Raw genomic sequence first — 26,027 nt, 5'->3', positions numbered from 1 at the left:
CTCCGCTGGGGAGCGGCGGGAGGGCAGCGCCGCCCGCCATTGGCCAGTTCAAGCCCCGCGGCCGGCCAATCGGGGCGGCGCCGGGCGATTCAAACGCTCGCTGCGCGGCGGCCATGGCGGCGCGCGCGGCTCCGCAGCTCCCGGCTGGCTGCCGGTCCGAGCCCGCATTCCGCGGTAAGGCCGGGGCGCTCGGCGGGGACAGGGGCACCGGGCACCGCGGGACCGAGCTGCTCCCGCCGCGGGCCGCCCTCTCGCTTGCCGCGCGGCGCTGGGCGTTACCGGCCGCCGTTGCCGCCTCGCGCGTCGCTGCGGCGGGTGTGCGAGAGCCGGTCGGTCCCTCCGGACAGTGGGAGGGAGGGCAGGTGCTTCTGGCAAGGTCGGAGACCCGGCAGGTCTTGGTGGCAGCGCTCGCTGTTGTGGTCTTAGAGCTTGCGAGTGGACGGACGAGACTTCATTCTCCTTTGGCAGGGCTGGGGCCGGTACGGACCCCACCCCAACCCATCCTATCCCCTATCCCAGGTAGGGCTCCTGGGCTGGAAGCCTTCCTCATGGCAAACAGCACGCCGTGACGTGAAGAGCATCCTCTTGAAAGCAGCAAGTGCGGCACTCTTGTGCTTATTTACTTTCTGACGCGTTCCGCTTCTGCAAGTTGAAGCAAGGGAGTTGCTTTGGTGGGCCTCGCTGCTCGTGCGAGGGGCGGTGTGGGCGTTTTTGAAGCAGAAGGTGCTGGGGGGCTCTGGGATGCACACCGCGCTCTCTGCAGGGGCACCGCCTCTGTACGAGCTGTGGTGGGTCCTTCAGAAGCAGGGAATGGGCACTGCCTCCTGTGGCTTTGTCCAGAGAAGGGCAGGGAGCTGGGGAAAGGTCTGGAGGACAAGCCCTGTGAGGAGTGCCTGAGGGAACCTGGGGGTGCTCAGCCTGGAGAAGAGGATTGGGGAGACCTTATTACTCTACAATCGCCTGAAAGGAGGGTGGAGCCAGATGGGGACCGGCCTTGTCTCTGACGTGACAGGACAAGAGGACAGTCCCAAGCTGTGCTAGGGGACGTTTAGCTTGGACATTAGGAGGACTTTCTTGACAGAAAGGGGGATATGACATGGGCATGAGCCGTCCGGGGAGATGGTGGAGTTGCCATCCCCAGAGGGACGGTAACAGCTGTTCTTAGGACCTCTACAGGATCACTTCATGCTGGTATTAACGCTCCATGTAGTCTAGCTATTTTCCTAGATGTCCAAGTGAGAGCAGAAGAGAAGCAAATGATTTTACAGATGGTCAGTTGGGTTCAAATGCATGGCGTTTTTTCATGTATGCTATACTTGCTACTGCCACAAGTGAAAAGTGTGCTTGCTGAACCAACAGTAACTATGTGAAATACTGGACAGGCATACAGAAGATAACAGCAAGCCTGACTTCTTCATGTTACAAAATAGTGTTTCTTTGAGTTTAATAGAGCAAACCAGCCGTTTTGTTTAGCTGTGAATTTGTATTCAACCATCCCTTGAATACTGCCTTTCTCAAGAAATGCAAGAATGTGTAAGCCATTGAGATGTGAAAACTAAGGCTTTCTTAATATGTAGTATCTATATTTTGTAATGTCTCAATGCTATACTAACTACATTTCCTTCTTGACTAAGAAAGTTTAGCATTAATATTTTAGCTGAAATTGTAACAAGTCTCTGTCTTAAAATTTGCTAGAACAAAGACGACAGAAAGTCGAAGAGTATCTATCAAGAAAGAAGACTTTTTCTGGTGTGCCCATTCAAGAAAACCAGACGTCGATCAGGTAATGTTTCTGCTATTGCTTATATTCTCTTATGTTCATATTCACTAATGTTCCTTCATTTTCCTCTCAGCTGATTTCTGCAAGTGCTCTGATGCAAAGATACCACTTGCTCACTAGAATGTTTATTTTCAGTCACATGTAGTAGTGCCATGTCTCTTATGTAACACATCACAAAGCACCTGAGGAAGAATTTGAATTTGTAACTTTAAACTGAGATGTTCTTCTTCTGAGTTGTCAATACATTTTCATAGTTGCTAGGAGACAATACTGCTCTTGGTGGTTTTGTAACTTTCTAGGTAGTCTGATGACAGCTCTCTAGTGCCTGACTGAAGGCTTTGGAACATGTCATTGTGGTAAGAACTATGTGTCCTTGTTCAGACTTGTCTCAGATGGCCTTGGGCTCTCATGATTGCAGTAGCTGAGCTTCAGCTTCATCTATTAGACAGCTCTTTATGGTATAAAAATGATGTTTTCCAGCCTGGATTCTGATCAGTGGTTGCTTAAACATTTGTTTTTGATGGTGGAATAGTGCAAGCTAAACAGAAATGCTTCAGTACGAGTACGTTCTGTAGACTACCAACTGAAACGTGAACATCCTCTAAAAATACATCCCTTTGTTGCATGATTTAAGATGTCTTTTTTTTAAGCAGTAGCAGAACTAGAAGAGCTACTACCAGTAAACTACAAGACAAGTTACAGCTCTCAACATCTCCCAAGGCAGAAATGGTAAGTTTTTGACTGATACTTAAATACTGATGGCACTTTGTTTCTATGGCTACAACATTCCACTTACTTAAATCTATTTATGTTGTATGACTTCCAGAGCATGAGACGTTTGCAGGTGCAGAGGTGTGGTTTGTTAGCCCTTTATTTAATCACTGCTTATTATATGCTTCTTGGAAAGCTGTCATATTACAGTAGGAAATGGATCATGTGATATTCAATTTATACTCAACAGGAGAGAGAGTTAAAGAGGATACCATTATTCCTGAAATAATGCTTCAATTTTAATAACATGTCTCAAGAATCTTAGAGGGGTTTTTGATACATTTTGAGTCTTTGGGGAAGCTATTTAAAATCTGAGTAGTGTCTTTTGTCACAGTAAAGAAGTTTATTGTTACTTGAAAGAAAGCCAAACCATTAACAAAATGAATTTTTGAGTGTGTACGTTTTTTTCAGTGGTGTGCTGGCAAAACTAAGGTAATCAGAAGCAGGTGCCAATACCTAATCAGAGTTTAAGGGAATGTGTTGTATCATTTCATGTCACTTTCCTGGAATTAAGATGCAAATGGTTGTGCTGCTTAGAAATAGCAAAATAGAGATTCTTTTCCAGACCTGTTCTCAGCAAAAGATGAGGTAAAAATAGACATAAGACCTAATAGTTTAGAGTTTGGGTTTCATAAGATTTGAGATGTGGAGCTATTTGAGGAGAAAAGCAAAAAAACTTTAAACTTCAAAACTGATACAAGTTTCTTGAAGGGACATATATTTTTCTGTATAAATGTCTTGTATGGTTTAAAGTTGAGTTAAGGTACATAGTTTCCTGAAATAAGTCCTCACACTCAAACTCTAGTTATGACTTTGTCAAACTTTGTCAAATCTAACTACTAAGCCTCAATGACAGACCAGAAAATGAGTTTTCTTTCAGGTCAAGGACATCTTCCTCAAAGTCTGCTCCTGCAGACTTCCATGTGTCATTCACATGGTTTTTTCATGCCTTTGTCCAAGCAGCAGCTTTTTAAAGAGTGAAATATCCAATGCTGAATTAGTTGCTGTAGAGCAACTATTTTGGAGAAAAGACTAGATTCAGCTTTTCATAAGGGGTTGTGCAGAGAGCGTACAGCTAATAGTTTCAGTAAAGCCAGTAAAACTGATGTAACTATTCTCAACTTGCAGCATCCTACATCTCAATAGTAAGAGAAATTCTCTTCTGGTAGCTTCTCCTAGGAGTGAAGTGGAGAGAGGATGTTGCCAGCAGGTCCTTCTATCCCTAATTACTACTTTACTCACTACCTTGTGTTAGTAGACTATTCACACTAAGTGGAAGAATGGTGCTGCCATTAATTGATGAGGTATGCAAACAGATACTACTCTTGACTACATACAGCCTAAAGCAAGTTTCTGCTCTATAACTCTTCTAAGTAGGTAATTTGGGCAGTTTAAAGCCGGAAGTTGCTTTAATAGTTTTATTTATTACTTCCAAGTCAGAATTTAAGCAGTTTTTATTTGATTTTTGATGTGACTTCTGCAGTAATAGTTGACAAATAATATTTATACTTTACTTCTGTAGGCACCTTTAAACTGGCACTTAAGCACTTTAGCCCTGTAAATCATTGGAAGCGTCTTTGGAAACAAGTAACATGCAGCATGAACCTACATCTAACATTTCCATGAATTTGCTTTTGATTTCAGGAAAATAAAGAGAATGCTGATAAAGTGTCATGGGACCAATCAACTGTAAACTCGGAAACAAATGTTACTTTAAACTCTTCTACAGTCCCACTGACAAGTTACGTATCAGGGACAAACTGTAATCTTGAAAATCAAGCTCCAGAGAATAAAGTCATAGATATAAAATCTCAGCATGTACCACTTAGCAAGGCCATCTTGGAAATAAAAACAGTTAAAGAGAGGCATTTGACAGCAGAAAAACAAAATGCAAGTAAGAGTGTACCAAAGAAACCAGCTCTTGGCAGATATCGTGGCAAAGTTATCCAATCCAAGATAAATTCTTTCTGGAAAGCAGCAAAAACTGATGGGGAAAAGAGTTCTTTGCCAGACAAGAAGCTTTTTCCTTCTGCCACAAAACAAGCAGCAAATTCTTTGTCCATGAAAAGCTGTAATACAGTTCTGAAGACCATCAAAGTCGCAAACAATCCTAAGTTTGTAAAATCAAACGGTGACCTCCCGTTTCATACCAAACCATCTGACAAAGCTGCTACTAACTCACAGTCTGGTCTGAAGAAACAGCTGACATTTGCTGTGGCACCAAAGAAAGTAACAGTCTCAAAAGTGGTTGGTGGAAGGCGATCACAGCCCCTGAAGGCTGCTTCTTTCAATCCTGATAGCAAAATGCAGGGTGTGAAGAAGTGCGCAGATGCAAGACAAGAAGTTTCAGCAAAATCAGCTTCTCTTGCTCCTGGTACAAAATCAGGACAGAATGCTAAAATGGATGGCAAGAGAAAATCTATTCTGCCAAAAGAGTCAGCAGAAGAGAGAAGGTAACTAAATTACTGTTGTATCTTACTCTTGGAAGTTATTCAGGCCTTTTTCCCCAAGAATATCTAGTTTGAGATATTTTTGCTGTATAGACGCTAAAAAACAGAGAACTAAGTGTTTGGACTTGATGCCCAAGTACAGCATCAAGGCTTAAACTGAGAAATCAGGATTCAATTGCAGGAACTCTCCAGGCCTACAGCTTTTCCCGTGCAGTTAAAAAATGTTGCTAGAGCTGTTTTTTTTAGTCTAAGTGTTGTGACAGCCTTAAGGATGACAGATATACTGTAAATTAATTTCACATGCTTGTCACAGTTTAAAAAAATTACTGAGGCAGGAGCATCTTTACAGACTGAAGGAGAGAACTTGTCAGGGACATTTTTCAGTTTGAGTACAGCATAGACAATGGGTGAGAATATGGTTCACAGTCTAAAAGTTATATAATATTTCCATATTACGCCTTGTAAGTCACATTTACTAAGAATTGATAGTCCAGGGGGTGGGGTGGTAATGAAACATTAAAACTGAATTACACTTCACATCAGTTTCTGATTTTATAAATTGTGTTATAGGGTTGTTTTGGGCTGTTCTCCACACTTTGTCTTAAGATATTAGTTTCTAGTTTTCTGGTTTGAAGTGGGATTGGGTGAGGGGAAGGTGACACAGATTAATAGTTCAGAAGCATTTTTTACCTTATTTTGAAAACAAGGGCCTGTAAACTAAGTCTCTTGTTGCAGCTGGAAGGGAAGAGATTAAAGTGTTTTAACCTGGTAGATACCTAAAGCAGACCTATGCGTAGTTCTGAAATTTCCATGCAGATCTCATAAGCAGCTTTATTCCTTTTGGGATTAAAAGAAGACGACTCAGACTACCTGGAAAGAGTATCTTGGCATGACTTACCCCAATTACTGTCAGTCAATGTAAAAAGAAGTGATAAAACATCTGTCACTTCAGCTAATAATATTCTGAAATGCAGAGCTCGCCTGGATGAATGGAGGGCATCTAGAGGAAAAGTGATGAGACGACCTCCTATATATGCACTTCTGGGACCCCAGTCTAAAAGTGAAGAACAAGAATTCTCTGCTGCTGATACAGAAAAAGTCAACAAGACTCTGAGTGAATGCTTGCAGTTAACAGAACAGGTACTTGGACCCCTGCCTACTGAGTTCTGATTATATAAGTCCTGACAGCAGGAAAATCCTCTGGGCATGTTAGACCCATGTGAGTCAGATAGAGGTTATTAATTGTTCCCCACATTAAGCAATATCATAGCTTTTGCCAACAGCTGAGGAAATTAACCTTTTACTAACTCACTGAGCTACTAAATAAGTATAGGCAAGAATGGTAATAATAGTAATTGAACTATAATGTAATGAGAGTAGATAGAAGTAATTAACCTAAAACAAGTTTGCATTTGCAAAAACTTGTCCATACTTCTGAAAAAGTCTGTTTCAAGTAGTTTTGAAGATGCCTTTACATATTACTACTTCTACTTACCTTCTACTTACAATACCATATAAATAAATCTAATTTTGAAGAATAGGTGAATAACAATTCGGCCAAAGGAAAAATCCCTGGCTTTCTAGTCCAAAATCAGCAAAACTACAGCACCTCAATGTGTCAAATGCATTTAAATCTCTCCTTTTGTGTTGACTTTAGGGACATCGTGGTGATGAAGCACGTGCCATGTTGGAAGATCTGATACACAGTTTTCCTGGGGTTAAAAAGCTTGCAAAATACTGGATCTGCTGTATGCGTCTTGAACAAACAGGCCATCTTGGAAAGCTTATTGCTGTCTATGAGGAGGCCGTTTTGGCAGGAGCAATGGTATGCAACTTTTATTAAAATTTGAGATTAACAACTAGAAAGGCATGGAAGTATGGCTTGTAAAATGTAACTGCTTCTGATCTTATTAAATACCTTTATAGTAGGAGGAAAGTCACATGACCTACCTGACCATAAAAATAATGGATTTGGTTTGCTCTGTAGCCACTGTAGTTATTAATTTGAAGAAGAAAGGTTTAGGATCATCAAATTATCATAGTACCACTAGAAACCCAAAATAGAACTTAATTTTACATCTACTGATGGACTTAATTTTTGTACTTTAATATCAACAAGATTTCAGGGCATCAAATACATCTTTCGCACACCAAATACTGAAAATACAGTATTCACTTGTGTTCTGACTTAACTCTGAACAGTATTAAAGAAAGAATTTGTAATATGAACATCATGTGGCCTGCTTCACTTTCCCTGTAACTATTATACCACTAAAATAAGCTGAGATGATAATTCATTTTGGAATTGTTTTTCTAAAACGGTGCAACTTTTTTTCAGCCCAGAGAGGAATTGCGACACACACTAGTAGATACAATCAAAAATACTGAAGGTCTTCTTAACTCTGACAGTGGTAAGTCTGAGTACTCTGTTCTAGTTTTATGTCTGACTTGACAGCCAACACAAGGTGTTTGAACTATTTGTACTGTTATTAAATTTTAATTCATGAAAAGTTTTCCATTATCATCTTATACTCAATTATCTTTGAAAACAATCTTGGCCAAACAAATACTTTTCAACAGTGGGCATGTTAAAATGATTGGAGATGCCCTTGTATTCAGGCTTGTTAATTAAACTTTATAAAAGCTGTGTCATCCAACTTTTTCAGCCTGATAAACAAAGAGTAAATAAAAATACTCTTGTGAGCTAAAAATCAGTGCTTCTGACTCAACTCCCTCACTACCAGAAACCTGGTTGTGTTATGGCATAGTGTCAATTAAAGGTTGTAAATATTCTAATTTTGGAAATAAAGTAGCCATAAATATTTCATTTCAATGTAACATAACCTGGTAAGTATCTGAACCCAGAAACTGGCTAAAATACTTGTTGAGAGCTGCTTCGTTTGAAAAGGAAGAGCATGACTTCTCAGGATGTTGTACTTAGCCTGAGCTTTCAGGTTGCAGGTTCATAAAGGTGGCTAAAATTATCAGCAACTTAAATTATTGTGGCTCAGACTCCAGTGCACACTTACTTGAAATCTTGGACCTCTACATGAGAATAAAAGTTCTCTTTAAAAACATTCCCATTAGTTGTAACTAATTGCATTGTAACTAATTGCATTTTTAGGGGGAGTGGTGACAGAAGCTCATTTCAGTGAGGTAGTGGAAGTCAGCAAGGAACCAAATTTGACTGTAGAGCCAGTTCAGGAAACCTTCAAAGACCTCTGCCCTGATGATGACCAAAAAGAAGAGAATGATAATAAGAAGGCAGAGACAAGCAGTGAAGTTATCAAAAAAGAAGAAATTGATTTAGACTTAAAACAAAGAGGAGAGATCTTGCCAAAAAAGAATAAAAAGCACAAGGCTAAAGAACGGGCAAAAAAGAAAGGAAAATGTGAAAGAGAACAGAAGGAGGAAGGGATAAAAAATACAGCCCAAGCAATTAATTCTCCTGAGAAAGAGAATGACACATCTTATTCAATGAGATGCAACCCTCCTACCACACCATATTTGGAAAGGTAAGATTACTTAAGGTAACCATGGAAAGTCTGTAGTGTCTGTTTGTGTCCTGTAAAATGGGGAGGCACTGCATTTGTGAATACTTAGTTAAAAGCTCTCAAGAACCACATTTTTAGGATTGCTTCCTCTTCCTTCAGAAGGAAGTATTTTTAAGTATTTTCTCTATTTACCCAAACTGTTTTGCTTTTTGAATGTTTCACTAGAGAGTAACCAGACTTTTGTGGCAGAGACCTAAATTCCAGATTTAGGATTCCCTTCTACTGCCAGCAGGGCAGCAGTAGTTCCATGCTGAGCTAGATAAAGAGGTCTCCATTCCTCCCCTTTTCAAATGTAGATAAGGTTGTATGTCATAACACAGAATTAGTGAGCAAGATGTAGCTGGCCTGTCATGATTATTTTAATTGTATCTTGAGGCCAAAACCTGGGTAGTAACCTCAGTACAAACCAACTAATGCTTAATTTTTTTTTTTTTTTTTTTTTTTTTTGCTATAAGTTTTTTTCTTAAGGAAGTTGTGCTCAGCTTTAACATCTGATGGGGTTGGAATCCTGGCAGCTGTCCACTGTCCCTTGCAGCAGGAAGAACAGTGTCCCCTGATAGAATGGGAAAGAATCTCTATTTTGGGAACTCTTTTCAGGAGGTTTTCTGGGTTAAAATATTTTGCCCAAGAAAAGAGTTGTACATCTAGTTTTAGCTGAATGAATGGAAAGGGACCTCTTTCCTTTTGCTATGGGGATGGGAAAGAGTTGAACAGGAATCATGACTTGCTGTTTCTGCTGGTTGCTGCAGAGGTAACTTGTATGATGGCATGCCTATGTTTATGTTTTTGGTTTGTTGTTTTCTTTTCCTAAGTGTGAAGATGCATCCTGAGGCAAATGACTGCAGTGCTAAAGATCTGAAAATCATAACTCCTTTGCGATATTCTCAACGCATTCGGGAGAAAATGTTCAAGCTGCCTGATGCTGTTAAAGAGCAAGATCCATGTGTCTCTTCCCTTGAGCAGCTGGGAGACTTGGAGCCAAAAGCCACTGTGTTTATCCACAGACAGAGCAATGCCCTCCAAGAAACAAGTGCTGAAATAGAAGAGTAAAGTGCTACTTTAGAGTGCTACTGCTAGAGGGGGTTAAAGATTTTATACTTTTTAGGGAGAGTTGAAGGGTACTTGTTTTATGCAGCTTTGAGAAAGCTGTTTTAATTTTTGTGGACTGCCTGTGTCACTAATAAAACTTTTAAAGTTTCTGCCTTTTCAAAATTGTAACAAATCTGTCCTGCTTTAAGTACTAGACTAAGCACTGTTGTCTTTATGTTGACTATGTTTCATTAAATTTTCAATTAAGGACTAGGTATAATGCTTCATATTAGCAGCTCATGGTATTATATTGCTGATACCTACTGTTTACTGGTTGCAATTCCTGTTAATTCCTTAGAAACATGCAATCTCTTAGTTTAAGAAAACAAAGTAATATAGGTGTTCCAGTAATGCAACGTCTACTCTGACAAGATTCAACAAAACAAGAGTTTAATTTCTTTAGTTACTGAGATTTGTTCATCAAGTAATCCTAGATGAGGTCTGATAACACTATGTATGTGACTATTTTTATGTTGGCTTGTATTAGTCTGTACTATGGTATACTTATTAAACCCATCAGTCTGTATTATGGTATACTTATTAAACTCATCAATTTAGCTGTGTTTGTTCTTTATTTAAAGGTTAAGGCTATATGTATGTTCTTGGCACTGAGCTCTGGCAGCTCGCGTTTCCCGCGTCCGTGTGCGCGGCCCGCTCGGCGGCGCAGCCGCGCCGGGGCCCGCGGGGGCCGGGCCGGCAGTGCCGCTGCCCGCCGTGGGGCGGGCTCGGCGCCAGCAGCGCTTCCCCGCCCCTGGGCCGGGGCCCGCGGGGGCCGGGCCGGCAGTGCCGCTGCCCGCCGTGGGGCGGGCTCGGCGCCAGCAGCGCTTCCCCGCCCCTGGGCCGGGGCCCGCGGGGGCCGGGCCGGCAGTGCCGCTGCCCGCCGTGGGGCGGGCTCGGCGCCAGCAGCGCTTCCCCGCCCCGCCCCAGAGCGCGCGGCCTGGGCCGGGGCCCGCGGGGGCCGGGCCGGCAGTGCCGCTGCCCGCCGCGGGGCGGGCTCGGGGCCGGCAGTGCCGCTGCCCGCCGTGGGGCGGGCTCGGCGCCAGCAGCGCTTCCCCGCCCCGCCCCAGAGCGCGCGGCCTGGGCCGGGGCCTGCCCCGCAGGTGAGTCCCCGGCGGGCCCTGAGGGGCCTGGGGCGGGCTTGGGCCGCTCCTGTGCAGCTGAAGGAGCCGGAGGAAGCAAAGAGCTCATCAGCCCCTTAGGCCACCGTGTGTGCACGCAGGGCATAGATGCTTGCATTATGCATAACCAACTTAAAAGCACCAGGGTTTTGGAAAAAGGGGAGAGCCCCCTGCTGCGTGAGAGATGCTGCTGCGTTTTTAGCAGGAACTGGGATTGTGTGCGCGTTTCGGCGGCTGTGGGAGCTCTCAGGAGGGCTGGGACTAAGCACGGTATGGGCAGAGAGGACGCAGCCTCGCACTGTGCCATGGGCCTTGCAGGTTCGATAGCAGGAAGCTTTTCTTCACTGAAGAGGTGGTTAGACACTGGCATGGGCTGCCCGGGGAGGAGGTGGAGTCACCATCCCTGCAGGTGTTTAACTGGATGTGGCACTCAGTGCCGTGGGCTAGTTGGCATGCTGTTGGGTCATGGGCTGGATGTAATGATCTCAGAAGTCTCTTCCAACCTTACTGATTCTGTGATCCTGTTATATAGTCTAAATATAATGGTAGGACAACTGGGAACATTTCAAAAGTGCAGGAGGGAAGGTTTACATTAGACAGTAGGAAGCATCTATTTACTGAGGGGGTTGTTGAGCATTGGAACAGAATTCTTAGGGAGGTGGTCAATGCCTAAAGCTGTTCAAGAAACATTGTCATGGATGCCAATTGTCACTCTAGTTTAACTTCTGGTCAACCCTGGAGTAGTCAGGCAGCTGCACTAGATGACCACTGTAGGTCCCCTGCAACTAAAATATTTTATTCTATATCTTCCAGTTCTTGAAGTCTTTACACAGTAACTTTTACCAGTTTGATTTTGCTTATGCTGTTTCAGGTGAGAATTGTCACCGGAAGCTTTAAGCTTGTTGTTCATAGTATTATGCCTGTGAGTATTCTTTAGTGTTATGAAACTACCTGCAGGAATGCAGGTAACAAAAAGAAGATGCATAGTCATAAGTGTATAACTGACATTTTCGGAGTGATTGAGCATTTTAAAGTAAAAAAAAGCAGAAATAGTACTATAGTGTTTCAAGTTTTACTTTCTGGAGGCCTTACATTCAATAAAATCAAGGTAACAGTGCAGGGAAGTGTGTCATGGTAATGCTGGACAGTTATGTACCCAGTTATGTCACTTTTTCTTGTTTTTTTTGTTTGTTATGCAGGTTATATTAAGAGAAAATTTTAAAATGTGTTAAGGTCATTACAAAGTTTAGAAGATAATCCTGTGAATGAAGAGAAGTGTTGGAACTGGATTTTTAAAGAATGGAAGGATACAACGTGTTGAAAGTACTAGGAGAGGGATCCTTTGGCAGAGCTCTCTTAGTTCATCATAGAATCAGTGACCAGAAGTATGTAATGAAGGAAATTAGGCTTCCAATGGTAAGGTGACACAAACATCACCTCACCCACCACTTAAAAAAAATAAAATTAAAAAATCCTAATTCTGGGTGTATTTTTGAAACACTGGACAGTTTTTCTGAGAGTTTTGTGTATTAGACAGGTGTGTGGTTTGGCTCCTGTATAACTACATCTTGAGCTGATGTTGTTGGTACTAAGTGAAGTACATGGTTGCATATTGGGATTTTGGGAAATGTAGCAGGTATGAAGATGCTAAGAATGAAATCCCTGTTTCAACTGATGCCCGTGGCTTCAATTGCCATTGATTTCACTAAAATGCAAATTTAATCTTCAGTATCTAATGAGAAAATTAGTGTTGTATTACTGCTGGTAATTAGCTATTCGTGTTACATTCTCTGCACTCAGCTAAGCTAAAAGTCACAAAATGGGAGGCACTGGCTTTCTGAGGCCCAAGCTCAGCAAGACCTGGGCACTTGTCTTTATATTGAGTTCATGCAGACTATCAGCTGTTTTAAAGTCAGTGTGTGCTGCTTTGTTGCATAGTTTTGCACTTTTAAAATAGAAAATTTCATTAATTGAATTAGGAAAAGATTCTCTCAAATAAAAAAAAATACACAACAAAATACCAAATGCCCAAAAAACCCAAAGAAGTCTTCAATTAATAATAAACCACAGATTAATGGATGGGGTTTTTAAAGTTTCTAAATGACTTAAAATAACTGAAGAACAATTCTTAAAAATATTTTTCTTTGGAAAGTGAGGTACTTTATATGTGAAAATTTGTTAGTGTGAAATTTATAGTAACTGTGTTTATATTTCCAGTCTTCATCTGGTGTTGAGAATTCTAGGAAGGAAGCTGTTCTTTTGGCTAAAATGAAACATCCAAATATTGTTGCCTTTAAAGAATCATTTGAAGGTAAGAATAAAAAATTTAAATTCCTTCATTTGTTTGAAGTTGCATATTCCTCAGGGATTGAGATTATTTTTTGTTTATAGTATGTATTATAAACAAAACACATATTTATTGTAACACAACATATAGAATGCTGTTGGAGCTTTCTAGTAAAAAGTATTATGTATAGTAAAAAAATCAATACATATCCTGCTATTGAAAATACTAATTATTTTTAAATTACCAAAAATTTAGCTGATGGACATCTGTATATAGTGATGGAATATTGTGATGATGGAGATCTAATGCAAAAGATTAAACACCAAGGAAGAAATTTGTTCCCTGAAGACACGGTAAGAAAAGACATTACTTTGAACCAAGGGAGCTGGAAATCCTTTTCCATGTAAATTGAAGCATGCTGCATAAACCAAATTAGAGATATGCAAACATCTTGATGAAACAAAATAATTTACAGATAGAATTGGAGAATTACTTCTTTTATAGCTTCCAGCAGATTAGGACAAGAATTGGAAGGAGAAAACAAAGAAGTTGCTACTTGTATCTGAAAATTGTTCATACAGTATGAAAACAGTCAAGTTTGTATGCAATTAAGTAGGAATTTTACACAACAATTCATGCAGAATTTAAAGCATACTGCAAATGGAAAGTGAACAAACCACTCTGGTAAGATAAATAAAGCTAACCAGGAGAATAAATGCCTATTTTTTATGTAGCAGTTAAGCCATTTAGTTTAAACCATTCAGCATGTGCTAACTCCTTTTACCAGGGAAGCCAGAGAAGCTATAAAATTACTTAGGAGTAGGTTCAAAGGGACATTGTCATGAATAGAAGCTACTTCCTGCTCCAGTTAGGAACATCACCTTCGTTAAAGTGAAAGGACCAGGAACCTCAACTAATTGAATTTTAGATTTTTTATGACCTTTAAGAGTTTTCTTTTGTACTTAGAAAGGAACACATTTCTTTTTAGAAACAGTACATTATTTCCATGTGAGTTTTGGTTTTAATTGTTATTTGTTGCTTTGGGTTTTTTTCCTATTTGTCAATTTACTGTGTAACTTTAGTTAACTTGTTTATAAAATGACCACCAGCTAAAGCTCCAGGTAGCAATTCCCCAGGTTCATTATTCCTATGTATTATTAGAACTTTTTGGACACAGGTAATAAACATTCCTTCTGCCATGTTTAAATATAATCTCTTTTAAAGAACTTAGTCTTTCATGCTGGTTGGAGGTTATTATGCTGGAGTTACTTTTAATGCCCAAGTGTTCTGAATATGCTTTTGTTTTTCTATTTTTTCAATCTATTAGTAAAGTATTCATTATATTGATCATTGAGCTGTTATAACTCTTAGCTACTCTTTTTCAGATCCTTCACTGGTTTGTGCAGATGTGCCTGGCTGTGAAGCACATCCATGATAAACGTGTGCTGCACAGGGATATAAAATCCAAGGTGAACAGAGCAAGTTTTGTTGCCATTAATAAACTCTCCTGCATGCAAAAGTTAAACCCTCTTTCTCGTAATTTCCCGTGACTGCGAAGTTCTGTGGTTTTTATTTAGGCCTAAGAATATATAATGTAAATTAAATTGAGTGCATGGGGTGATGTAATACTGTGGGTGTAAACATCATCTAAGTATGGCTATATCCTTGATATCCACATGTAGCACTAATTGCTTGTGATGCTGCATATAACTTTAAAGAACCACAGAACTATAAGAAAAGTGTATAGATTATGCAGTTTGCAAGTATCTTCCCTCACAATTTTTTTTATTCTCTTCCTTATCAGAAAGAGGGAATTTCAGAAGAATTTCAGGAGCCATGCTTTGAGTATAGCATAGAGATCAAGACAAGTCTAATTTCTGATTCTTCCTCTACTACTGATGCTGGGACCTTAGCCCCACAAGTCTTTCTGTTTTGGTAGAAGTATTAGGAAATACAAAGACAAAATATCAGAAGTGGTTATTGCTGTGTTTTCTGTATATCCAAACTGCAGAAATGATTAATTGAAAAATATTTAAATATGTTAATCTTTGCTCTTGAAATGCAGAATGTCTTCCTCACTCAAAGTGGAAAAGTCAAGTTAGGAGATTTTGGATCTGCACGCCTTCTTGCACAGTATGTGGACATCCCAACTGATCTCAGCAGTGTCAAATTTTATTTTACCATTGACAAACAGTACAGAGTTCATAAATCATTACTTTTCACCTGGCATTTCTTTTTTGTTGTTTCATAGTCCAATGTCATATGCTTGCACCTATGTGGGAACTCCTTATTATGTACCTCCAGAAATATGGGAAAGTCTGCCATACAACAACAAAAGGTACTTGTGTTTTCAGTGGTCACAAATAATGCCATACTGATGAATGGGGTTTTTTATTGCTATCTCAGTCTAGCTATGTGGCTTATCCATATTTCTTTCAGAGAAGATACTGAGCTGCAGAAAATTTACAAAGAGGTAATTACATTTATTTTAGAATTATAGTGCATAAATTCCTCTTTTCGTAGATAACTGAGAGCACAGTATCTTCAGTCCTAGAAGTCTGAAAAACAGTGTGCAGACTTCTTATTGTTTGGTAAATACATACATACTTGTGTATATGCTTGTAAGGGTGTATATATCTACAAACATAGGTTTGTGTTTGCAAATTTTTGCTGGTCTTATTTTTTTGGGGGATAGTTGTTTGGATGATGGTTGGTGGATGATCTTTTAACTTCTTCATGCCAGTCCTGATAATGTAAGGATAATGGCACAGAATGGATTACTTAGATTTACATTGTCCAGTTATTCTAGTCCTTATGCAGGAACTGTAATTGATTTTCCAGGGTAAGTAAGAAACCTTCTACAGGTCAAGTTGTTTCCTGCTCTTCTTGCAGGAAAGGCTTCTGTTGCTTCTTGTGCAAATGGCAGTACTCACTTTTGGTGGAAAATTATGGGGTTTTTTCTTAGTAGGAGAATTGTTTTTGGCAGGGCCAAAATTCCAGCTCTCAGGATTATGTGGCTGCCATTTGATGTTAAGGGACATAGAATACAAAGGCTTTCAAGTACAGAAGGATAAATATTGTTGGAGCAAATTTATTAAGAGACATCCTAGGAATAAAAGGCCAACTACAACTGTATGACAGTCATCTTTTTTTACACTAGGGTAGGATAAAATAAGCAAGAACATTTCCACAGGAGAGGTTAAACACATAATTATATTGTCTTTTATGGTTACATACATTTATTCTTAGCTTATTCAGCTCAGTTATGTACACAGATTAAATCTCATGCTTTTAAGCAAGATGTTAAATTGTAATTTCTGGCTCAAAATTTTTCATCTCTCTCTATATCTACAGTGATATATGGTCTCTGGGGTGTATTCTGTATGAGCTGTGCACTCTAAAACACCCGGTAAGTACAGCTTTATTGCCATGAGAAAAGTGTTGGAATTCCTTGAAACTTAATTAGCAGTTAGCTGTACAATAGAATTGACTGAAGTGCTTGCTGCTGCTTCCAAAAGAGGGAAGTATTGCTCCACCCTTCCTATGCCTCCTCCACTATATGCTTCTGTTTGAGCAGTTCTTAGGACCTACTGGACCCTTCTGTAGAAGACCCTATTTTCAAATTTGTTAGAAAACAATGTTTTCTTTAACTGGTTAATTTTCATCAATATCAGTGAGATGATCTGGGCGTATTGAGTCCGGCAGCTGCCAGGCTGATTGCAGATACCTGCAGTTGCAAAAACATTGTATTTTACAGCATCCAGACATACGACATAGTGACAAAGACACTCAAAATATTTGCTAATGAAAATATATTGTGTGCAAGCATAGAAAAATGTAGTGAGCAATAAGCATTTTTGTCACTTGCATCAGAGATACACCTTTGTTTATTCTTCAAATCAAACAAATCGCTGTCCAAGCACCATTCTCCTGTTGGAACAGTGGGGACCTTGATGAATGATTCTGTCTTTCTGTCATTTCTGGGACACTGTCTTTTACACTGTTGTTGCTGTGTTTCTTACGTATTAACATCCTTTGGCTTCTCTGTACAGACATGTAGGTAAAATGACAGCCCTTGTTAGGATATGTTTGTTTTGCAGGAAAATGAGAACCTAACTTAGAGTCATTTTGTTTTAGCTTTTTATAAGCAGCTGTTTCCTTTCATTGAGCTAATACTGTATCTTGAAATTAGAAAATCACAGAATATTCTGAGTTGGAAAGGACCCACAAGTATCACCAAAGTCCCAGCTCCTGACCCTGCAAAGGACAGGCCCAACAATGACACATATGCCTGAGAGCATTGTTCACATCCTGTGTATCAACAAAAGGTTCTCCACAGCTGCAAGTGCTCACTGTGCGAGAGTGTAGAAGCTTACACTGATGTGACTGGGTGATAAGGGAGCCTGTGCATAGGGATGTGTTAGCCTAAGTAGATCTCTGGCAAGTCTTTGGCAGTGTCATAGCTATTGAGGTAGAGCTCAGAGCTGGGGTTCCAAGGAGGGGAGTATTCTTATTAGCAGTGTTGAAATGTTATGTGTCTGGTTTGATGTGATGGTCATGTATGTTCTTGCATAATCTATCAGAGTTGATACAAAAACATGACACTCCATGGGTGCTTGGCACCCTGCAGCCAAGCCAGTGGGGTGTCATCAAAGAAACTTCCTGCATGGGAGCTAGAAGTTCTCAGACATTAGATTTGCAAGAGGGTGTTTGTATCTTTACAGGCTATTTTTGATGATTTTTTTTTAATCAAAGTCTTCATATTTTCAAGCTTATTGTTTCACTCTTGCAGTTTGAGTCTGATCTCAAGTATATGAACTGATGAATTTGATTTGTGTATAAATGAAATTCAATCATAAATTTATAGGAGTAATTCCTATCTGCTTTTCACTTGTAGAAGTTAAATTATGTAATTATGTCAGCTACTTCTAACCTTATGCTTGAACTCTGTGCTCTAATATTAATTTATTTTTAATGCAGTTTCAAGCCAACAGCTGGAAACAACTCATCCTTAAGATATGCAAAGGGTCCTACGATCCACTTCCATCTCACTATTCCTATGAGCTTCATTACTTAATAAAACAGATGTTTAAGAGAAATCCCCAGAATCGTCCATCAGCCAATACTATTCTTGCAAGAAGTTGCCTAACCAAACGTGTGAAAAATTGTTTGCCTTCTGAGGTATGGTGTATTCTTTGTCTCTAGATTTAAGCAATGCTATCTACATTTTGGATACTAAATCCTTTTCATTTGTAGTTCGTTAGTGTAAAACTATAAAATATAATGTTGTGTACGTCCCACTCTAAAATTCATACAGTTGTAAACTTATCAGAAAACCTAAGTTTTTTTAAGTGTCCTTTTGAAAATTAAAGTATATATTGACCTGATGCTAATAAAATTAGATATTGTTAGCTGGAACAGTACACTTGTATAATATAGTATATTGCATATACTATTTTTAACAAATAGTATATGCAATAATTTGAAGAAGTTTAAAACGATACTTGCATCTCTTCATACACATTGCAGATTGCAAATGAGTTTGAGCAGATATTAAAGGAAACCAAGAAACCTGAAGGCAATGCAGCAAGACAAAAGAGTAAGTCAGTAACAATTTTGTTGATGTAAGGAAAAAAAAATTATTAAGAAATATAATATCTTAAATACAGTTATGAAACATTAGCATTATATGTTCAAATCTACTTTTGATTATTTCAAAATATAATATTACTCAAATGGAAAAATGCTTGAAGAGTGTAAATTATATTCCACCATAAGTGGAGTGCAAAGCTCCAATATATTTATTGTAAGTCTTAAGACTTAGACTTGTTCTAGAAATAAACTTTTCAGTTTTAGAATCAGCTTAAAAAAACCTTTTAACAGTGGCATGTATTTTAAATATGATAGTTCTTTCTTTCCCAGAATATGGTGAAGCAAGTTATGTTCATTATTTGATTTTTAGAGAGAGAATGTTGGACTTTTTTCTTCTGCAGAAATTTAGCTACAACACAGTTAGTGCCCATTTGGAATGGAATAGTAGCAGGACTGTTGAGAATGAACTGTATTGACAGAAGTGTGAAGAAGGTGTCACATAATTGTCATTGCTTGGTTCAGAAGCATTGCTGTTACACCTCTGCAATACCACTTTACTATAAATGTTTGCTAAAGGTGTTAACTCTTGCATTAACTCTTGTTTGTTAATGTGTCAGGTCATGTCATGGCTGGTGGAAGCTCAAACAATAAGACAGAAAATAGGGTAAGTATTCAAATATAAATAAAACTTTTCTATAATACAGAATCTTCTAAATTACTAAAATTTAGTAATTTAGAAGATTCTGTATTAGAGAAAAGTTTTTACAGAAGATTATTCCTATGCTAAACCATAAATCAGCCTATTACTGTTCAAATTGCAGTTTTCCTGTGTTTCCCACCATGCTTACTTTTTGATTCTTCCCATGTTTAGTTTAGTTCCAAAATTGTTTATTTTATAACCTTTTCAAAACAAAACCCAGACAAAAAAAAAACTTCTCTTGTCTTTCTAATTTATATTTTTTTAATACTGCAAAGGATTATCCATTTTCTTTGCTTTTGGGACACATTCAGAACTGGCTGCTGTGGAAACAGTCTAGTCTGGACATAGTTCTCACCAGGTTTTAGGGCACATAAGAGATTTCAGGAGAGAAGAATTAAGTCACAGGTGGCCAAGATGTCCCCTATAGGTACATTACCATAGCCTGACTCAGCCATATTCTGTATATTTTTAAAAAGCATGTTACCCTGGGGCTTATTTTATTTTCTTTTCATAGACCTGTCAGTCTGAGAAGTTTAATATTTTGGTGTGTCTTGTTTTGCTTAGGAATGTAAATAATTTATATTGTTTGTGTTTTTAAATGTAAAATAACCCCAAATGACAACTGACATCAAATAACTACCCATGTGCTTAGCTTCAGAATCTGAGGTTGTCTGTCTTGGGCAGTCAGTGTGAAATACAGTGCAATAACAGGTAGTGTGCAATTGCAGTTGGCTTCACAATGTTAGTGGTTTAGTTTTCAAACCTTCCAATCTTTGAGCCAGGTATTTTATAGCAAAACTGAAATAACTAATGCCATGTTAATATGACTGCTTTGTCTTCCTTGAAACAAGGATAATAATTAATACAGTCGTTACTCTTTTAAAGCGAAGGAAAGATGAAAGTAGCAATCAGAGCCCCTTAGAAAGGAAATATGCTGAGTGTTTGAGTGAAGGCACAAGGGAACAAAGGAAATCTTGGCAAGAAGGTAAGTTTTACAGTTTTAAGGCTGATGCACTTCCTTCTGTATACTGGTATCTACATGTCAGTGATACAGCCATTTAAATAGGTGGCTCAAACTAGTCTTAGGTAACTCAAGACAAGAAAACCATGCCACCATCAGTTCCTTCTGCTAGTACATTGATTCATGCTGCTTATCTGAGATTAAAAAAGAAAAGTAAAAATTCTCCTGTCAAAGTAATAAAAAACTACTTTGAAAACATTTGGAATAGAATAAATGTATGGAGAACACCTTCTAGTTGAGATTTGAACCCATAGAATCAAACATCACTGCTAGTTAAGTGATTCTTAGTACTACTTTGCTTGGACAGGGCAGTCTGGACATGGAATCAAGTTAGATGCTGGTTATTGTGGGTTTTTTTGTTACAATTGTAATATCAGCTTCTGCTGTCCTGCCAGGAAGTACTGATCTGTCACACGCCCACAGGAGGCAGTGGGAAAAGAGGATATCCCATACTGTGCTGGATGTCCTGGAAAATGCATCCTTGCTTTCTTCCAGTTTTACACCTGAAGAGGCTGAAAGTAAGATTTAATTAAATGTGCCTTTAATTCAAGTAATGACAGTGATTCTTTACAGATTTTAAAAGCCAAAATTTCACACAGCATGTTTAAAATTATGTTAAAATAATTTAAAAATGTTTCATTAACAAACCATCAAAAAGTTCACTGTGCAGAAGATAATTTCTTTGTGTTTTTGTGTGACAGGAAGATTGTAAAGAGTGATGAAACCGACAGATAACATTAGCAACCCTAAAATTATAATCATCACTAAGGAATTATCCTACGGTCCTCTTTTTAATACATCATTTGTGGAGGTAGCAGTGAGGAATTAATTTGGTGAAGAATGCAGCCATCTGTCTTTCAAGTGCAGCATACTATTGGAGCATAAAACTTCTACACCTCTACTTTTGTTGTGATTTAACATACAGGTTAAGGCCAATGACAAGAACTATCACTGATGTACCTCAGATGTGAGGCAGAGACTTTTCTTTCTTTTGATTAAAACACTTAAACTTGAGAAAAGTTTCAATTTTTAAATGCCCCTCACTGATGCAATTGTTATAATTATTTAATGTGATTCTGGAGATGTGTTCTAGGTAAATATGAATAAATGCTGTGGAAATAAATAATCAAGATATTAGTAGTCAGAAAATTCCCAAGCTGCAGTGGGAATGTTATGTGATAGTTATGCACAGGGCAAGGGGAGTGCACAGAGGAATGCATGTGTTTAAGTGTTTTGCTATTAAAAGGCACGGCAACAGTGTCAGGCTTCATTTTGAGAGTTGCAGAGCCACAGATAAGCTTGCTGAGACTCTGCTTCCTCATCCCTCAACAAGTTCCTATGGGCTCCCTGGCCACAAGGAGATTCCACTGTTTCCTTATTTTGTTAAGAGGACAGTGGTGTGACAGATGGAGTTATCTAGACTATTTTCTTCCGATTTCTTCCTGTTTCTCATGTGTCTCTTGAATGTGACCTTGAATGTAATCCACGCTGCTAATGCAATTTTCTGTAAATTATGTAAATTCATTAATGATTTTATATCCAGGTGGTGGTGTTACAAACTACAGTGAAAATAGGCCACGGAAGCAGTGGAACAAGGAACCTCCTCAGACCCTGATGGACATGCTCTGCAATGCAGATATCAGCTTAGCATTTAAAACATACACAATTTATACACCAGGTAAATCCCCATTTTGTGGGCAAACATTTTTGCAAACAGGTTTGTTAATAAAGGCTTTTTCTTCTTTTTTTTTCATACAAAGCTCCTCTGTATATAGATCACACACCTGAGCTCATATCACAACAGGCTAGATTTTGGGTTTTTTTAAGTTTACCAAATGAAACGTGGACTTTAAAAAGCCAAGTTTGGAATTCATGAGTGATTGTACATCTCCACTACAGCTCTTCGTGATGGACTTTCACTTGCAGCTCAACAGCTGAATGAGGTCGTGACAAAACACAGACACCTGCTATGTGCTCCCTCCCAGTGAGCTGTGTGGCGTGTGTGTTAGGGAGATGCAGGAAATGCAGTATAACCCCATCAGCTAAATCCCCCCTCTATAAGGCAGTGGTGCCCCCATTTGAGGGCAGGATGGTCAGCTGAAGAGAGTCTACAGATGTGCACAGCCACAGTCACAAATACTTGCTTTGCATTTCAGTTGCCTTACTAGTTTATCTTCCCACCTAAAACACGTAACAACTTATCCTGGAATCTGCTACAAACTGGGGATGAATTAGACTATTTTATATTTATACTCTTAATAGTTTTACTTTAAAAATTAAAATATTTTGATGACATTTTAATTTTTATATTTTCAAAGCTTCTGAAAACATATTAAAAGGTCCACTTTCTGATGAATGCAAAGCATCTGATGAAGTGGATGGTGAGAATGAAGCTGTTTTCATAGATTCTGAGAGACTTGAACCTAGATCTGATGAAGATGACACGTAAGTACAAGCGATGTCCTTGCATTTATGTTTTCTTTGGTTCCTCAAAGAGATTTTTCCATAACAACATTCCCCTGAAAAAAAAACCAAACAGTATTTTTCTCAGCATCTAAATTCACCCCTCTCTTATATAATGAAATTGAAATTTAGTAGCATTTGATATCTTACAATGTATGAACAAAAATGCTGTGATTTTTGGATGTGTGTATGTTTTGGGGGTGGTTCTCAGATTCTCAGAATCTCAGTTTGTGTCACTGTTTATTTTTGGGGCATCTAGAGATGACTACATAGGCCTGTATTGCTGCAGTTCAGCTGCAGGCTGTCAATTACCAACACATTTGCAGTCTCTTAATATATTAATTTGTCTTTGCTTTTGATGAAACTTACTTTTGTAAATTCCATAGAGAATCATAAAGAACCCATATTGGTTCTTTAATCACAGTGGGGCAGGAAGTAAGTCTCTTGTGCTGATATTTTTAACATAATTTATCCTAATTACAGGGTAATTTTTTTTTTTTGGGGGGGAAGCAATTAAAGATTTATAAAGTTGTATTTTGCTTCTCAAAATAACATTTTCTGAAATTTATTTTTAGGGACTTTGAGGAAGATGACCCAGACTGGGTGTCAGAACTGCAAATGGTATTAAAACAGAGTGACTGAAAACCTGAATTTACCTGCAATGAGTGAAGTTAGGTGTGCTGGTATCCAAGTTGTTATTAATAACTGGTTATTCATTAAATATTTTCAGTAAAAAAAAAAAACTGAGCGGGAATGTTTTCTGTATCACAAAGTGAGGATGGAAAATGCACAGTAAACTTTTTTAGAAAGAACATTGCAGCTAGCTAAACAAGTCCATGTATTAAATATGTTTGGAATTGGTAATAGCTTTGCAGAAATGTTCAGTCAAATGATAGCATTGTTCAAATTGTCCTCTTGTCATATTTCAAGGAGATGGTGTAGCACTCTGAGAAGGTGTAAATGTACATAATGAAATGCCACATTGTGGTGGGGGGGTTGATGCTGGGTAGCTTATGCCACCAAAGCCTCTCTGTCACTCCCCTCCTCAGCTGGGCAGGGGAAAGAAAATTTAATGAAAGGTACACAGATAAGTACACAGAGGGATCACTCACCAATTACTGTCACAGGCAAAACAGATTTGACTTGAGGAAATTTATTTATTACCAATCAAATCAGAGCAGAGTAATGAAACATAAGCCCAAATCTAAGAACACTTTTCTCCCACCCTCCCTTCTTCCTGGACTCAATTTCCCTTTAGTTTCACTCAATTTCACTGGTCAAGGCCGAGCCCATCAGTGATGGTGGTGGCGCCTCTGGGATAACAGATCAGAGAAGGGGAAAGAGGGGGCATGGACGGGACACAGCTGGGTGGATCTGTCTTGGAACTGTCTGGCATTGGCTCTGTTAAATGTGGGAAGCTTCTGGCAGGTGCCACCCCTGTAGCTCCTCTCAGCTACCGAAACCCTGCCACACAAACCCAATACATGTATAAATGATCCTTGAAAGGCATATTATGGGAAACATTTAGCTATGATAAATAGTTGAGACTTTAGTTTGTGCAATTATTAATCTCCTGAAAATTCTTTGAAACTGAACTTTTGCCTTGATTCAGTGAAAAGAGTATTTTATATGGCACTGCATGTGTGAAAGGAAGCAAATGTATTCATGAATAAGGACAAATTTTCTGACTTTGATCAGAGATACACTCTTGCTTCAGAGAGTGCTGTCAAGTCTGGGCTCTGTTCTGGTTACTGGGTAATAAATAGACACTTTACAAGAAAAATGTGGCAAGAGAGTGCACAATTGCTTTTGGCAGAGTTCTCCTGGGGAAGCTGTCCCAGACTATGTCCCTGTAATAAATAATATTAGGAATAATATACAAGGAAAGCTTTAGGAAACCTGTAGTTCTGGTGTAGAGCCAGTTCATACATCACCTCCCCTATCGCACATAGGCAAGTCACAAGTGTGTGTCCGTGGAGGGAGGGGCGGTTTGTGTCCGGCAAATAAGGCTGCTGCCGCTCCCGAAGGGCGCTGCAAACGCCACTCCTCCGGCGGGGCGGCGGCGGGGCGGCGGCGGGGCGGCTCCTCCCGCGGCCGGGCGCGCTCCGGAGGCGGCTGAGCGCACGCAGGTACGGCGTCCCCCCGCCGCCCCCGGCCGCTACCGGGGCTGGGGCCGGCCGAACCGAGCCAGGCCGAGTCGAGCCGAGCCGGGCCGAGCAGGTCCGCAGGGCAGGCCCTGCGAGGGCTGGCGGCCGGCGCGTCCCGTCGCCATGGGGACGCAGGGGCCGGGGCGCTGCATCCCCGCGGGCGGCCCGTCCGCGCCGGGTCCGCCGCGGCACCCGGGCGCCGCTGCCCGGGCTGGCCCCGCCGCCCTCCCCGGAGCCCCTGTGCCCGGCGCTGCCCTCCGGGGCGGCGGGAGGCCGGGCTGTCCCCTGGGGATGTGGGGCTGAGCCCGGGCGGAGCGCATCCCTGTCCCCTGCCCGGGCATCTGTCCCCAGTGCCGCTTCTCACCTGTGGCTGCCGACGGGAGCTGGCTCGGACCCAGACACCGAAGTCCCAAACGTCCCAGGGTCGCCCTGCTGGCCCTGCCACTGGCTCTCGGGGGCTACCAGCGATAGAGCCTGTTGCAGAGCTTGCCTGGCGGGGAACGTCTGGTATCGGAGTAAATCTCCCTTGCTGAAGTTCAGGATAGCTAATGAGAACGGTTTTGCAGTGTTTGCTCATATTTAAGTGTGCAGGTTTGCCAGTGGAACCACTGCAAGTACCCAGTGACTTCAGTGCTCCTCACAGGGGTTTCCACACTACTGCTGATGGCCAGGTTCACTTGGCCATGGTCTCCTGACACTTCTCATTTTGTGAGATCTGGCTGTACTAATGTGATCACACTATACTGGTGTGATCCAACGGACAACTTTAGATCACGCTAGTATTAACTAAATCAATATAGAATATATTTTTTTCCATTAAAAGATCAATTACACAGTATTGTTCCATTCACAAAATAATGACGCATTTTATAAAATCATACACAGTGCTCTGTACTTCTTTACTTCTACTTTTTATAATCCTAGGCAGTACTCTGTACTTCCTTCCCAAACATTAACTTTAGGGTACACTATGCTTTTCGTTATGAGACACTCATAAACTTTCTGCTTATTAAAAGTTAAAATCTGCAATAATTTGCATACTTCCAGGACATGAT

At 40.0% G+C, this 26,027-nt stretch overlaps 2 protein-coding genes across 7 annotated transcripts; both read left to right on the top strand.

Moving 5' to 3' along the window:
* The first annotated feature begins 76 nt into the window (after positions 1-76).
* Positions 77-10,201, top strand: CKAP2 (cytoskeleton associated protein 2). 4 transcript variants are annotated; one of them, XM_021526632.3, is made up of 9 exons: positions 77-174; positions 1,696-1,783; positions 2,434-2,509; positions 4,196-5,004; positions 5,976-6,141; positions 6,659-6,826; positions 7,340-7,412; positions 8,126-8,516; positions 9,368-10,201. In XM_021526632.3, the coding sequence occupies exons 1-9, from the start codon at positions 114-116 to the stop codon at positions 9,603-9,605; spliced, it is 2,070 nt and encodes a 689-aa protein (XP_021382307.2). In that variant the 5' UTR covers positions 77-113; the 3' UTR covers positions 9,606-10,201. The 4 variants fall into 4 exon arrangements, with proteins under 4 accessions (XP_021382307.2, XP_021382306.2, XP_021382309.2 ...); XM_021526631.3 differs by having other exon boundaries at positions 2,431-2,509; XM_021526634.3 differs by lacking the exons at positions 77-174; positions 1,696-1,783 and adding an exon at positions 2,051-2,136.
* A 450-nt stretch (positions 10,202-10,651) lies between these two features.
* On the top strand, positions 10,652-23,694 carry NEK3 (NIMA related kinase 3). Of its 3 annotated transcripts, XM_021526600.3 has the most exons (16): positions 10,662-10,744; positions 11,962-12,178; positions 12,980-13,073; positions 13,305-13,402; positions 14,435-14,518; positions 15,115-15,182; positions 15,301-15,387; positions 16,404-16,458; positions 18,030-18,230; positions 18,579-18,648; positions 19,259-19,305; positions 20,227-20,326; positions 20,758-20,880; positions 21,906-22,040; positions 22,681-22,807; positions 23,401-23,694. In XM_021526600.3, exons 2-16 carry the CDS (start codon positions 12,062-12,064, stop codon positions 23,465-23,467), a joined length of 1,473 nt encoding a protein of 490 aa, XP_021382275.2. In that variant the 5' UTR covers positions 10,662-10,744; positions 11,962-12,061; the 3' UTR covers positions 23,468-23,694. The 3 variants fall into 3 exon arrangements, 2 of the variants coding, with proteins under 2 accessions (XP_021382275.2, XP_077637545.1); XR_013339495.1 differs by lacking the exon at positions 23,401-23,694 and having other exon boundaries at positions 10,652-10,744; positions 20,786-20,880; positions 22,681-22,793; XM_077781419.1 differs by lacking the exon at positions 10,662-10,744 and having other exon boundaries at positions 11,695-12,178.
* The last annotated feature ends 2,333 nt before the right edge of the window (positions 23,695-26,027 follow it).

This window comes from Lonchura striata, chromosome 2 (assembly GCF_046129695.1).
Source record: "Lonchura striata isolate bLonStr1 chromosome 2, bLonStr1.mat, whole genome shotgun sequence".
Classification (NCBI taxonomy): Eukaryota; Metazoa; Chordata; class Aves; order Passeriformes; family Estrildidae; genus Lonchura; species Lonchura striata.
The sequence above is the reverse complement of the archived record's forward strand: the minus strand, read 5'-3'. Positions and strand labels throughout refer to the sequence as shown.

Excerpts from the sequence above, each read along its gene's own strand:
- CKAP2 (XM_021526631.3), top strand. The coding sequence starts at position 114 with ATGGCGGCGCGCGCGGCTCCGCAGCTCCCGGCTGGCTGCCGGTCCGAG. Across the intron at positions 1,784-2,430 it reads GAAAACCAGACGTCGATCAG|CAGTAGCAGAACTAGAAGAG; the intron begins GTAATGTTTCTG and ends CTTTTTTTTAAG. Across the intron at positions 5,005-5,975 it reads GAGTCAGCAGAAGAGAGAAG|AGCTCGCCTGGATGAATGGA; the intron begins GTAACTAAATTA and ends TCTGAAATGCAG.
- NEK3 (XM_021526600.3), top strand. The coding sequence starts at position 12,062 with ATGGAAGGATACAACGTGTTGAAAGTACTAGGAGAGGGATCCTTTGGC. Across the intron at positions 22,041-22,680 it reads ATACACAATTTATACACCAG|CTTCTGAAAACATATTAAAA; the intron begins GTAAATCCCCAT and ends ATATTTTCAAAG. Across the intron at positions 22,808-23,400 it reads AGATCTGATGAAGATGACAC|GGACTTTGAGGAAGATGACC; the intron begins GTAAGTACAAGC and ends ATTTATTTTTAG.